We start from the raw sequence: 15,535 nt of genomic DNA on the forward strand, positions 1-15,535 counted from the left end.
CAGGTCAGTTTTCACTCCTACGATTTTTGCGGTTTAATTCAGGAGAAGTATACCTAACCTCCATTTAACCCTTTATGTGGTCATGTAGAACCTTACCCAAGAAGCTTCAGCCCCTGAAACAAGGGGTGCCAGAGCAATCTCCAGCTATGGACCAAAACTCTGAAGTTTGTGTGGTTCAGTTTTAATGTACATAAATTGTTTGCTGTCTTTTCAGAAAAGGAGCTTTTTCGATTCATAGATTACTGTGTTTTGGCACTTCAGTCCAGAACTGTAAGAAATTAAAATACACTCATTGATTCATTTCTTTTTTCACAAGGCAATTGATTGAGCAGTGCATTTGAAAAGGAAATTAACTGTATCTTAGCTATATCTTGATGAATAATTTTCTCATTAACCTATGATTATTTTTTATCTGGTGAAAAAGATTAATTGCTAACTGAAATGTAGGTTCCTGAGGTAAAACTCAAATTTAAAAGTATGAGGTATACTAGTATGTATGAAGTTTTAGATAAACTGTATCAATACCTTCCTAGGTATAGACCTTATTCCTCAAGTGAAGATAGAAGATTTAAAGCAAATGAAGGTAAGTATGGACACAAGCTTTTTGAGACGTGTTCCTAATTTTTTGTTTTAAGTAGCCAGGATTTTATCTGGTTAAAGTCAATATGACCACAGAAAAATTGATCCAACCTCTCTTTTGTAGGCTTATATAAAACATTTAAAGAAACAACAGAAAGAGCTGAATGCCTTAAAGAAGAAACATGCAAAGGTATGATCATTAAGAGCTCTCTGAGCACCACATTCTAATTGAAAAAAGTTGCAGCGCTCACTAGCACAGATAGCTCCTAATTAAATTGTAGGGGCAAAACTAAGGAACAGTAGTTGGGCCACCAAGGAAGGCATATGTGTTTTAAATGTACTGAAATACGCTCTAGTGAGCAAATTTTCCCTTTAGCAACCCTTTGTGTGTCCCCCTGAGTTTCAGTGCGCATTTGTTTGACCCATATAAGCATAGAAAGCTCACCTTTTTCAGGTAATGATTTTATCTAGCTCCCTCTTGCATGACATATTGACAGGCAGCTTGAAAAAAAAAAAGGCAGTAACAACATGAGAGGGTGCTGCATTGAAGACAGGCACTGGAGAAACTGCAAAATCGCTGAAAAGAACTGGAATGTGTAACTGAAAAATGAAATACACTATTCCTCCTCACTTATATCTGTATTAACAACTTTATTGTCAGCTTTTTGCTTGGTGCTGTTGGCAGTGATGTCCCAAATACATACACTGTCACAGATATACTTTACATTAGAAAATCACAGCCTATTTTCTCCTGCCCTTTATCATTAGAAAACCATTACTCTTGTTACAGAAAGAGATTTAACAAGTGAAGAAAGTATCTTAAATTCTGAATTTTGGCAGTATATCCTAATCCATTCTGGGCTTTTGGGGCGGCTATTCTCTTGCTCTCTTTGATTGCAGATTTCATTGCAGATCTGATGTAATGTAGTTGCCTGGGCATTTTTAATATCAGTCTTTGTGTTTATTTTCATGACTGTTGTTTGGGTGTGGGACTATGTCTGCACAATGAAGTATGAAGAAATTACTTTCAATAATTGCCACTTTTGTGGGGTTCCTAGTATTAGAAGTAGTATAAGAAAATTAAATAGGTACATTTCAGACTCCTTGCTGACTTTGTGCAGGGAAATGAGTGATTTCTCCATTTTAGTGTTGTATGCAAAGCCCATGCTCAAGAAAAAGTGTCTGTCATCCACACTTCTGGGCATGGACAGTTTCTAGACCTTCATAGATCTTTTAGGGCGCTTCTTATTTTTAAACACTACTTTCTCATTCCTTGGAAAACATCCAGCAGTTTGCTACAGCAACTTTTTGCAAATTAAAATGGTGCCATGGTTGTGTAGAAAACAGTCATACTCAATGATGTATGTTCCTGATATATGTGACCCACAGTAGTATAAGGGTGTCTTAGCCAAGACTGTGCTTGCTAATGTTAAAAAAAAAATGATCCATCTGTTCAGGCTTGCGCTTACTTCCTCTAATCTGAAGGAAAAATTGCCAGCCACTATCTGAAAATGCTATGCATTCAGAAGGGCTTTCAGCATTAGCTCAGGCACAGCTATTTTAGGTCTGAGCCAGCCTGTGCCCTGCTGGTCTTAAGTACAGAGTGCGAGTCTGTCCTAACAAGAAAGTGCCTGTCTAGAGCATGCCTTGCTAAAGGCTTCAATAAGGGCGACTCTTGAATTTGGAGAGGAGAGTCTGAGCAGAAACGTGTGGCCATATTAGCTCACAGATGACCTTAGGGAAGTGCTTGGTGTACTCATCACTGAGTTTAATGCATTTTATCAGCTGGGATGGAGCAGGAGAGCTATGCAGTTACTTATCCATGATCAGTTTGAGGAAGCCTGTGTATGAAGCAGACTGAAATTCCACAAATAGGTTGCCTCTCATTTAACCATAGAAACTCCAGAGATCCGGAGGAACAAGTAAACAGAAGTGAATTGTTCATATTCTTTAAGGAAAGAAAAGTTACAATACTTTTCCATCTAAAGCTGGACTTGGAAAATGAGTTACGGAAAATGAATGCATGCAAGTGTGGAAGAGAAAGCAAGTTGAGAGGAAGGAGCTATGATCTAAGTGGAGTAGGAGCTAATCTGGTAGCACTAGGCAGAGCTAGTTAAGGCAGATGATAGCAGTAAGAGTTCCTTTTACTGACGGAATCCACTCAGTGTAGAGATTAGCAGCTCCACTGAAATGCTGGCTGGCGGAGATTGGTTGCTCTGTATGAAAACATGTCAGTCTCTGTTTTGTCAGGGTATAGGACTGTTACAGGTACCACATTTCCAGATTAAGACAAAAATTAGCTGGTGTCGGGCTTTTCAGAATACAACACTGTGTGTTTCTTTGATTTTACTTCTGTTCAGTGTTTCATCTATCTTGACACCAGCAGCCATGATAACATTTTCCTAACCTCCCTCTGCATATTATCACTAATGTGTTTTTCCTACATGGCATAGCTCCTTACAATTGTAATACCCCGTATACACACAAACAAATGCATCACACACTATGACTTCACTTTATGATGGTTTTGTTACTAATCCATTTTTTTAAAAGAAGGGTGTTTGTGAGCAGGTGGAGGAACAATCTTCACTGTTCCTCTTTTCACTTTCATGTAGTAAAAATAAGACATCTAGTTTAAGCAGGGTAGAGATCGTTAGATTGGCAGAAAGGTCACTGTTCTCGGTATCATTACTAGGTAGCCAGTCTGTGATAGAATTAAATTTGCCCATTCCCTAATGTCAGATTAGCGGCTTGCAAAAAAATGCAGAATTTTGGATTTCACAAAATCTATGAATAGTCAAGAGTTGAGATTTTACTCAGGATTGAGAATCATGGAAAAGGTACATATATAAAGCTCTGAAAAGACAAGACAATGCTTTCAGAGAAATCCTGAAGGATGGTAAGGGAATAATAGAGCAAGTAGAAATTAAAGGCAGGACAAACTAGTGAATACTGGAGAGTGTTAATATTTCACAGCAAGTTCAGTTTCAGAGTCAGTGTGCAAGTGTAGTTTCTCTGCTTCGTAGGATCCTAGACTCATAGAACAGTTTGGGTTGGAACGTACCTCTAAAGCTCATCTGGTCCAACCCCCCTGCAGTGAGCAAGGACATCTTCAACTAGATCAGGTTGCTCAGAGCCCCATCCAACCTGGCTTTGAATGTTTCCAGGGATGGGGCATCTGCCACCTCTCTTGGCAGCCTGTGCCAGTGTTTCACCACCCTCATCATAAAAAATTTTCTTCTTGTATCTAGTCTTAAGAACCTGTTCAGTTCTGCAACAGAGCTGTTGCCTCTAGTTTTTGAACCAAATCCTCTGCTTAGTTTGTGGCCTGGCTATGAAGGAAGAGAGAGTTGAAGGGAGGAGAGTGAATGTTCTCCAGACTGGTTTAGTGTCTGAAAAGGTAAGTCTGCGTAGCATTGTGCTGCTGTTGGGATTGCTGAAGAATGCATGATTGCTCTTGTGAGCAAAGAATATGAATGACTCGAACCTCAGCCTATTTACTTGCATTGTGAACTAGTTTCACCTAACAAGGCATTCTGAATCTGAAATGAGACAGGTCACCATGAGAAAACAATGTAGGTTTGCCAGATATGCAAAGAATGTGGGACATAATTCTTTAAAAAGTGAGGAAAAAAGCCAAGGAGTGGGAAGCTAGCACAGACTTCTTTGATACTGTAAGAAATACAGTATTTGGGGGGAGAACGTTGCAAGGATTAAATATAATTCTCTGTAGTTAACTGCTAGGGCAAATTCTTCCTCATCTGTTAGACAGTGAGCAAAGCTGGTCTTATAGGGTGGGGCAGGGGGGGAAAAAATTAGTAAATGTCCCTGTCAAGAAATGAGTGAACTTTCTCAGAAATCTTCACATTCACAATGGGAACTTGTAAAGAAATGACTGTGAGCATTATCTTATTGCCTGAGATTATTGAGGTGCCATAGGAATCAGTGGGATCTGAGAAGCTGGTACCAGAAAGGCCAGACCCCTGGGATTCTCTCTGTGTGACAGATTTCATTATGGTCATATTTTGTCACTTTAAAGTAGACTAGCAGCTGCTGCGAGGAGTTTGAAACTATTGGCCCATTATATGGATTACATTCTTTTACATCATTTATAATACTGCCATTATTTAAGGGACAGTAAGGCAGTAGCGGCAAGATCTTTGAAAGTACAGAAAGCAACAAAGATGTTCTGTCCTTCATGGGTTTGCTTAAAATCCAGACATGTGAAATGCACCTTCTGACGCCAGTAGACAGGACTGCCAACAAGCAAAACAGAATACTTTTATAGTGGCACTTATTTTTGCAAGCTATCAATATCTGATGCTGTAGTATTCCTTTTGTTTGACTTTTGAAAGAGAGTCGCAAATGAAAGAAACAATCACGATTTAAAAGAATTCCGTATTAGGAATAACTTTCTCTGGAATCCTGGATCTGGTAACCTGTGCTTTTGGTGATTTAAAAATAATATGTTCAGCCACCTCTGCATGTTGCAGAGATGTTTTCCTTTAAACAATGCATTCATAAAAACACTGGTACTGGTCAGCTTTTGAAATAAAGTATTTCATGCCTACATTCTCTGAAGTAATTTTGATGTCCCAGTATGAATATTACTGTGCAACTGCAGAATGGCTGATGTGTCTGAATGATGTCCATTGGTTTGTATCTCTTTTATCAAGTTAGATCTTGAGTACTGTTTGGGTAAATTATCTGGGTTGGCGTGACAGGTAGGTGGGCTATAAAGGCAAGGAGATGTGCATATGTAAGAGTCTCAGTCACTGAATTCATCTGTTAGCAGCCCACTTCTATGGGCCTCTACTGAATTTTAATACTTTGCAGGGATGTCACGTAGTTTTTGTGCTTCTTGGGTTAGACAGAAGAGGAAGGATAGTGAGGGATTATCTTGGAAATATTCTCTAACAGTCAACAGCACAACAAGTAATTGTGGTATACAGTTCTAGCGGTTTCAGATAAGACAGTGATAGTCACTGGTGCCCCATTAAGGAGTTTAATATGGCCATAGACAGTAACCAGAACTGCATAATTACCACACAAAAATATAAATCCCAGAATTCATCTCCTGCAGATTTATATTGACATTGAATATATGTACTGTTTGAAATAAAGATTAGTGAAAAAAGAACATTAAAAAAATCTCCATTTCACAATGCAAAAGTGACAGTACGAAAGACTATGGGACTCTAGATTAATAAAGGCTTGTGAAATGGATTGTTGATTTGGAAATGATAGTTTATTTTTCTTTATTCCCTCATTTTTGTATTCTGTAATAAGAATCCTCCAGACTTCAGTCTTTGCTTGTACACGGGAGTGTTTGTGTTGCTTTAGGGAGATACTAGGCAGGAATAACAGTTTGTATCACAGGAACTTACTACTTCTTCTGAATTGTGACTCCCCCCCTTTAATAGAACTATAAATGATTCTTTACCTTTTTCCCATGAGTAGTCTTGGTGTGATTTGAGTCTTTTTATATCAATTAGGTAGCCTCTCAGAACCCTGTCTGAACTGTGGCTTCAGTTTGTAATACTCATGTAAAAGGCATGTGAATTCAAACTGCAAAATCAATGGGTTTGAGGAAATCATGAGACACATAGCTGAGGAGACTTCTATCTGCAAACATATTCTGAATCAATCTAGAACACGTTACCACCTGAAACTTTGTTTGCATCTGAAAACAAAATATACTGAAGGTATTTTAAGATGCTACAAAACCACTCATATTTCTTGGAATCTTGACAGAAGTTTGGGACACAGCATCTAGCTGTGATAAATTTTCCTTTGAGCATAGACAGAAAATCAAACTTGCATCAGCTAACCCATTTTAAATAGTGTTCCAGGGGCTGAAGATCATATATAATTCAAGAGCCCTCTGGTAGGGAGTTGACTCCTATTACTCTTTCTACCTTGCATGTGGTGATTGTTAGTAGCCCGTCTTCCTCTTCCAGCTCTGTTTATATTGTACGCAAACATATGCATGTTCCCTGAACTGGATGGAGAGGAGGACCAGGGAAGGAAATGGGGGAGGATATGATATATAACACAATATATGTTTCAGATACAAGATAGAGTTGTGTATGAGCAGTAAGTAGCAGTAGAGGGGAGTCTGCAAAAGATTACAGTATTGTGACAAAGAGAGAAGGCTTAAATCATGGTTGTCCTGAGGGAAAAGCAGGGATTCTAGTTCTACATGACGTGCCGCCCTCTGAGATTATGGAGGAGTGTCACATGAGTGGGCAGATGTCTTATGTGTTGCAATGTTTGCGCTTAGTCTTTTATAGCAAGAGTTGTACTGTTCTGTTCATCTAGGGGAGAGTGGTAAGTCTGAGAGATGCTCTCAGTCACTTCATCTGTGGCTGGCTGGTGCTGTCAAGCTTATGTCATTCTTTTCACTGTTCATATCTTCTCCTGCCTGGTTAGTCAGTGTAAATGCTCCCTGATGAAGCCGGCATGTTTTAATATTGATGGAGTCTATTTGTTTCCCTTTAAATCCCCTGTAGAACAGAAAATTCAGTTCCCTGCTCTAAATACAAATTTCGAAGGTGTATGCATTCCCCAGGGGTGGGGGACAACTTGGCAGATGTTGGAGTGCTCAGGTACAGCCCAGGGCTATATTTTTAAAAGCATCACAACATTTGTATTAATACTTTGGTAAAACTGAATGTAAAAGTCTTTAATTAGTATTCTTAGGGGAAGAAACAGTGGTAAGGCAACACAGGTGTATAGAAAATAGTAACAAAGAGCAGTAGAATAGCAGGGGTAGAATAAATGCAAAATGAGTTATAAAACAAAAAGTCCTGGAAGAGGCCATATTAAGTAATGCAAGGCTTTTTGTCACATTAGATAAAATGTGGAGCAATTTGATATCAATAAAATAACGTAAATTAACAAAAACCAATTTTTCCTGTTGTAATATGAATTCAATATTTAGTACTCTCTGTGGTGGTTAAATATTTGCATCATTATGAGCAGCTGTTCTGATAAAGGAGAATACAAAGCCAAGTTCAATAAGAGGTCTACACGTAAGCATTAAGCAAAGTGTGTTGTTTCTGGTACAGTCTTGTGATGGAAAGGAACTGTCTAGTTCCCAAGGGTATAACGTGCACTAGTGATTCATCTTTTCATCATAGGAACAGTTTTTTCCTCCCCTTCCATAGATAACCTCCTCTGCCACTTCACCAAAGTCAGTCATGTAACTATAGTTAGGGGTTAGCATTGATGTGTAATACTCCACAGGTACCCCTTTGGGGGGGGGACATGATAGACGGACAGGGGGCAGGGAACCAGGGGGAAATTATTATTTGCAGGCTGCATGTGTAGTTAAAAGTTGTATTGCACGGCTTACTGTCACTTGCAAAGGGAGATGCTCTGCAACAAGGTGGAATTTGTTAATATTGCTGCTGTCATTAGGGGTCACGGGCCAGATCTGCAGAATGTCAGTTGCTATTGATTTGATTTTTAGCTAATGTTTGGACTTGGAGCTACTTGATTTGCAGTGTCCGAGGAGCTAGCACTGTATTCAGTGTGAGATACTTAGAGTGTTAAATTTTGTTATCCTCTGCATTCAGAAACTTTGAATAATATGATCTGAGCTTGTAAATATGATTTTTTATGTTGCACTTAAATGGGTATTTATTCAAAAAGATTGAGTTCTTTCCCATCATTCTTTTTTTTTAAGGTATAGCGTATTTTTAAGGTCCACTACAGATTTTCATTTTCAAACACTAAATGTTTTAGTGGTTATGGTGGAATATCTGGAACCTTTAATAATACCAGATGGCTGAACCAGATTAAATTCCATTGTCAAAGTTATCTGTTCATACACTGATATTTTTACACTGTAAGAAAACTAAACATTAAAAATCCAGCAACCTAATTGTAAGGTCCTACTGTTTTCCAGGAGCACAGCGCTATGCAGAAGTTGCACTGCACACAAATTGACAAAATAGTGGCACAATATGATAAAGAAAAGGTATCATACGAGAAAATGTTAGAGAAAGCAATCAAGAAGAAGGGGTAAGATATTATTTTAATTTTTTTTTTAGACTTAAAATAGATTTTTATACTTTTGTGGTCTGGAATAAAACATTCATAAAAGGTCATTCAGATGAATTAATTGCAGCTTGAACCAGGCTCCTGTATCAAACTGAGTATGAGCTACTTGAAGGTTCTAGCAATGGACCATAAATGCTGTGTACTCACTTTGCCTTTCTCTAGTCTTTTACTATTAGAATTTTAAAAGTGAAAGTGAAGGAGTTGCCTCAAATTTTTGTCTCTGTGGTCTGGTCTGGTCTCACTGCATTCCCCGGAGAATGTCACTGTTGTGTCCAGTGAGAGCAGACTAAGGTCCTCAATAGCTCTAATGATCAGAATGTAGCAATGATTTGATTTGGGGGAAAAAGCTGGCTTCTAAATCCTGAAGGTTTTAGAATAATACAGTTTTGCTGGGCTGTCAAGTTGAAGTTTCTTTTTAACAAATCAACCTTCAGATCCTCCAATGGCATAAACCAGTATTACTCCTTTGACTTCAGTGAAGCTGGTTTGGTTTGCACTAGCTGATGGCCTGGGACATTATCTGGGTGAATCTGAGTTGTACCAGAAAAATTCCCAGAAGATACTGGTGATTTCAATAAAATATCCCTCTTACAGTCCCATTTGGGATTATGTAGCAGGACCTGCTGTTGCCTTGCTGCTGTCATGTAATCTGGCAGCAGTTTCTCATCTCCACCTTTCACCCTGACTGGCATTTCATTGTGACAGCAGTTTATACTTATAATATTGTGACCTAAAGCAGGACTTACTTTATTTAGTTTAATATCAAGCTATGCTAATAGTTAGCCTTAATTTCATGTTGTTGTCATCTAGCAACAACTACTGCAAGCAACTCAGTCACTGGGTACTTAACATAGATGCTTCTTTGGCATTGGATTCTTCTACAAATACTTTTTTTTTTTTCATAAATTATTTGGAATAGCAGTGGTTTTTGAGTGTGCATGGTATAAACTTGAAACAGAACAGGAATAAAACTGTCAGAAATAAACAAGATAAGGAGAATTCTCCTCACTAAATTATTAAAAGCTGACAAACTCTTTAAAAAGCTCACATTGCTTTTTTTTTTTTGTCCAAGAAAGGAGAACTGTAAGCACTCAAATACCTCTAATCCAAGTAGTTCCTTCCAGAAAATTACTACTACTCCAAACAGAGAGGGAACAACTACAGGACTAATTAATTTAATGTGGCTTTGATTCAATTTCCATTTAATATAACACAGCAGAAGGTTATTGATATAGCTGGATTTATAATTACCGTCAGAGTATTTACTACAGTGGCAGTGAACTAAGCCCTGGACATTGCACTGTAATTATTGTGGGGGGAGAAAGGCTTGCCTGTGCTATGGTATTTAAGAATCTCGTATCAGAAGAGTCATGAATCAGTATTCCTGTTGGCCATCACAAGAAGCAGCCAGTGCCTCTGCCTGTCTAGGCAAAACAGCAAATGAAGGTGTGTTAGAAAGTTAAAGGTGGTAATTGCTGTTTCTGTGCAGTCAGTAGTGGAAAGTGCTGGGTAACAATGCTTGCCCAACCCCAAATGGGACAAGTATAAAAGTAGTTGCTAATTTGATTCCCAGTTTGAGATCACTTCACTGGCCACTTGCGGTGTCTTTTCTTAATTTTATATCTTCTTTCATGGACACCAAAGCCTTTATGATAGTTTTAAATTATCATTAAAAGTTTTTTTTTTTAAAAAAAAAAAAGTTGGAAATGACCGCTCCAGAAGCAGATTCAGTCCACAGCCAAACACAGTTCCTCGCCATGACTCCGTACTTTCCATGGACTCCGGAGCTCTCAGTCATCTGATGCTGATGGCTCTTCAGTGTTAAAAGAATAACTATCAGGACTTGATTTGGCTGATAATTAGATACAGTATCAGCACAGACTTTCTGTGAAAACACTTTTAAATTCTGTATCAAAGTGTTTTAAGGGCTTCCTTCAGGGTCATTGTGTATGCAGCCCTGAAAGCCCATTCAGCAAGGTGCTTATGCACACACTTCTCTTTGCCCCAGCTGTGCAATACACGTAGGGACATGTTTAAAAGTGAACACATTGGTTGAGACTTAATTAAACTGAAATGATCTGATGAATAAGGGGTCCTGGGTTCAGCGAGTGCAGGACATGCTCCATTTCCTTGGTTATCATTTTACAACTTTTATTGTTTCTAAAAGTTCCAAAAGAACATGCAAAATGTGTTTTCAGGGCTTTCATATTGAAATTGTCAGATACTTCCTGAGAAAAAGGCTTTTTGATAGGTGTATAGAAGACTTTTTCTTCTGACTTTTGTGGTGCAGTTTTTCATGGTCCATTTCTGCCACATGGTGTGACAAATGTCAACTGCATATTGTTCACCAAAGTAGAATTTTTTAATCGCATGCTAATTCACTGACAGATGGACAGGATTTTGCTCCCTGTGCTATTTCTGTTGTACACTTCAAATGCTTATAAATCTCAGAGAGGCTTATGGGGATACGTATGCTCGTGTTCCCACTCTGGCAATGGAGTTGAGGGCACATAAAGATTGTTGTGATTTATTGGGATTGTGTAAAAACTCAAGTGTATGTGTGTGCATGGGTATGGACATGTGACATTGGGTTGGGCTGTTCCTGGGTGTTTGTTCCCAATTGTGACTTGATGGTTTAACATGGGCTATGCCACTGAAGTTGGGGACAATTCTCATGATGTCCAGCCTGACTGGAAGTTGCCTTGAGATCAATGAAAGCTGTATTTCCAGAGAAGGGATCATCTGGTGGTTTTGATGTCTGGGATTCTTGAAAAGTCCAGTGATTGAACTAGGCTAATTTAGGGGATAAAATACATTTGATTTATCTAAAAAGCAGTCTCTTTCACAGTGTATGACAAATCATATACGAATTCTAGCCAGACTCTGATTGCAGCTACCCACATGCGTAATCAAAGACACTTTCTTTCCAGGTGTTTGGGTTTTTTTTTCAGGCAGAGGTAACAGTAGTCAGAACCTATCTCTATGCCTTTATGTTACTTCCAAAGTGTCAAATGAGTGTTAGAAATCTCTACAAAAATTTCCTTGTTATCACTAGAAAATAAATGACTAGTCCTTCTGGTGGCCCTTGGGAACACAAGGCACATTACACTACTATTTTCAGTAAGGGCTCTCCTGGTACTGTTTGATGATAACATTTTCTGCTAATTTCCATAAGTTTTGCAGTACTTTGATATTAAAATGGGATTTAAATGTGTTAAGATTTTCATAAATCTCCTTTTCTAGAGCAAACATGGATTAATGTTACTTGCAGTCAAGCAATAACCATTCTTATTAGGGCCAGCTTCAGATGATAAAATGAATGTGGCTTCATCCACTCAGAGTTACACCATTTTACATCATGTCGGATGATCAGACACAGGAATATTACAGTGATGTTAAAATGGACTCCTCTCAATATATTGTATTATTCCAGACAGAAAAACCAGAGGCCTCAAATGTGTGTATGTGTATTCTGTTGTAAAAACCCTTCACTGCAAAAAAAGGGAACAAGAAGATTGGTAAAGATGGAGCCTTCAAAAATGTATTGACTTTTGTGAGTCGGTAATTGAAATTCCTGTTGTAGCTGCAATGGAATAGTTTTTCTGTACATCCGTCCCACCCAGTGCACAGCTCAAGTGGGCTTAGTAAGTAATTGGGCTTAGTGAAGGAAATTCAGTGGGTGAGAGGTAGAAGTCATCCATCTCCTAACCCACAGGCGCGTTAGGGGAGCTTCAGCATGGGCCCTCTGCAGGAGTTTTACTAGCCTGTTCCTTAAAATCATGCCACCGCTCCTGCATTAAACAAGCTTTGCAACTCACATTCAACCCCATTAACTTTACCCAAACACAAGGGCCATGCTATATTCAGCTTATTGCAGGAGTGAGGGCTGTCTTCAAGATTTGTTGCTTTCCAAGTCACGTAAGGTATCTAATGGCTTGGATTCATCCACATGGGTTGGTGTGATCTGCAAGGGTAATGAGGTCCCCTTCTTTGCAACCCATTCACCTCTGTTTTCTCACAGAAGGGCACTTACACTTTCAATAAGCTTTCAAGTTTAGTATGCCCAGATTGCCCTATGAGGTAGTTATTCAAATGACTTCTTTTTTTCTGCCTCAAACTAAAAAACAAAACAAAACAGAACAACCAACAACAACCACCAAAAGATTACTTTTAAAACAGAGGATAAAATCATGTCAAGGCAATGAATATGCCTGTAAGTTTTCAGGCAGAAACTGGTTTCTCTTGGCAAGGTATTTTAAGCATGGAAAAGGAACCAAGTACCATAAATGGAGATACTTGACATATCCTCAGCAACAGAATAATTGCTGGGCCAATCTAGAATTAATCGTGTGGTGTTTGAATTGAATGATCATTAATCCAACAATATTTTGTAAGTTGTGAATAAATTGCCAGAAGAAATAATTTCATTCTAATACGCTGCAGCACTTCAACTTTGATTAACATTTTAATTAGTAAGAGCTGACTGAATGGGAAGATGTTTAACTTGTGGCACACATTTGCAATTTTCCTTTTTTTAGAGGAAGTAATTGTCTTGAATTGAAGAAAGAAACGGAAATTAAAATTCAGACACTAACATCAGATCACAAATCGAAGGTAAGCAAATGGCCAATTTTAACACATGCAACATCTGAAAGAGCGATTTTGAGACCCAAGTGGTAGTTAATTTTCTTGGAAGCATTTGAATAAGTTTCAGCAATAATAATGTGTTGAAAAGAATGGGAGTAATTGAGAGTCTTAAAAGTGCTTCTTAAAATTTTAAAAAGCAACATCAATTTCCTGCCCTTTTGAAATTTTTGAAGAAAGTACCATATTCATGCCTCATGAAGTAAAACTGGTCATTTGTATCAGTTCTAGTTAAACAAAGAGAATATGTGCTCTCTGAAATTTGGATGCTAAATACTTTCCCAAAATATATACATAAAGAAGTTTCTTTTTCATTTTCCATAATTGTCACCATGGACAACACTCACTAGTCTGCCTCTTAGGAAAGGAGGAGTCCAAGTTGCTCTTGAACCAAATACTTTCTTACCTCTAATAGGTTTTTTTCTCCATTGCTTAGCTGCATTGTTTCCTGCAAGGTGCTTGAGAATGAAAGTGCTCTGAGACTCAGCCTCAGTTCATTTGAAAAAGCAGTTCTCAAGCTGTAATTCATGGCTCACGTTGAGTTGCTTAGAGCTGCTTCCTCTGTACTGTACCACTACTATGCTCACCGACCACATATTTCCTTTGAAAGTTTTATCTACCACCTGTTGACATGCTTTGAAGTTTCTGAAAGATACCCAAACTAGAGGGTGGCAGGTACACGAGAAGACACATCCATGTACAAAATGATCTTGAGGGAAGAGAGTACAGGAGACTGATCACAGTACAGGAGAGTTACCGTAAAAGCTGAAACCTCTGAAAAGAATCAGATAAGTATAGAAAACACAAACAAAAGCAGCCACATCTTTAAGATTAGAATAAGTTAATTTTTCTCTTCTAATTTTATTCTTTGATTTTATTATTTCATATGGAGAAGATCTTATTTTCCTGAACAAGGTTTCTTTCTGGTTGCTGCCTGCTCAGCCAAAGATGTAGGAAAACCCCCAGGAATAAAATTTTGTGTCTCTCTCATCTCCCTATTTCATAGAATGTATTGGGTTGGAAGGGACCTCTAAAGGTCGTATAGTCCAATCCCCCTACAATAAGCAGGGACATCTCTAACTAGGTCAGGTTGCTCAGAGCCCCATCAAGCCTGACCTTGAACGTCTCCAGGGATGTGGCTTCCTTCCCCTATGAAAAGTCCAGAACTGTTTCCTTAAAGAAAAGCAAATTTGTTGACAACTTAAAAAAAAAAAAAAAATTCACTCATTTCTTAGTTTAAGAAATAAACTCTCTAAACAACACTAGCTCTCTGTCATCCAGACATAAGCTCCGAAACTCATTTGGCATTACATTGTGTAGAAAATTCTTTGCTGTGATCTCTGCTTCTCACCTGTGTCATTCACAGTCTGGAGTTAAGAGGTGTGATTTGTACACAAGGGACATCCAAGCGTTCATTAATCTTCCAGATCAAATAAACGTGACTCATGTTTCCCCTTTCCACAACTGTACACAGTTTCTGAGCTGTTTCTTTTAAAATCCCACTTTCAAACTGATTCACTTCAATTTCATATACACCTGGAAAAAAAATTGATTTTTGTCCACTCCCATGTCAGGTTTTAGGATGACATTTTAAAAGGAAACTTAAATGTAAACTCCTTTGCAATGCCAGGCCTCTGTGTGTTGGATAATTCCTGAAGAACTCTGCAAGTCCTCTACCTCTGTGGTTTTCTCTAGGTCAGTGATTTTGAATGTCTTGCTCACTGTGGTTCCATCGAAATTGTCCAGATTATGTGCCGATTTTAGTATTCTCACAGACTTCTTTTGTTTCAGTTGCTATGTGTGGGCCCTTGAATTATTCCTGGAGATCATTCAGAGGTTTGCAAGCAACAGGTTGGAAAACAGTGCTCAAGTCCATAGGGAAATTAACTTTTATGCTAGATGAATGTAGGTGCAATTAAATTAGATTAAATTCTGAGGTGCTGAATGCATTACACTGATAAAGTGGGAGTTTGATTAATTAACAGTTGTTCGGCATTTCTCAGCATTTGGCCCACTAATTTTGATATCAGATTGTACCATAATTCAGCTTTAATTACAGCTCATGTCCTCCAGTGCAGCTCTGTGTCGCAATGTGCATGTACACTTTTAGCACCAAAGAGACCTTTTCATCTACAAAAGTCTTCCTGTCATGAGGAAACATCCAGCCCAAGTTTGGCATAGAATATTTAAATTAGATCTGAATGTCCCAATGTGTACTTCACACACAATTAACCTAGCAGATGCA

At 38.4% G+C, this 15,535-nt stretch overlaps 1 protein-coding gene across 5 annotated transcripts in view; it reads left to right on the plus strand.

Moving 5' to 3' along the window:
- PLCB4 (phospholipase C beta 4) overlaps positions 1-15,535 on the plus strand; it is a 92,615-nt gene that overhangs the window by 61,217 nt on the left and 15,863 nt on the right. For all 5 annotated transcript variants that reach the window (XM_086460816.1, XM_009946915.2, XM_009946916.2 and 2 more), the window contains 4 exons: positions 534-583; positions 704-769; positions 8,492-8,607; positions 13,185-13,260. In XM_086460816.1, coding sequence (XP_086316942.1) covers positions 534-583; positions 704-769; positions 8,492-8,607; positions 13,185-13,260 — 308 coding nt within the window. The remainder of the gene's footprint in view (positions 1-533; positions 584-703; positions 770-8,491; positions 8,608-13,184; positions 13,261-15,535) is intronic.

Source organism: Leptosomus discolor, chromosome 2 (genome assembly GCF_034619465.1).
Source record: "Leptosomus discolor isolate bLepDis1 chromosome 2, bLepDis1.hap2, whole genome shotgun sequence".
NCBI classification, from domain to species: Eukaryota; Metazoa; Chordata; class Aves; order Leptosomiformes; family Leptosomidae; genus Leptosomus; species Leptosomus discolor.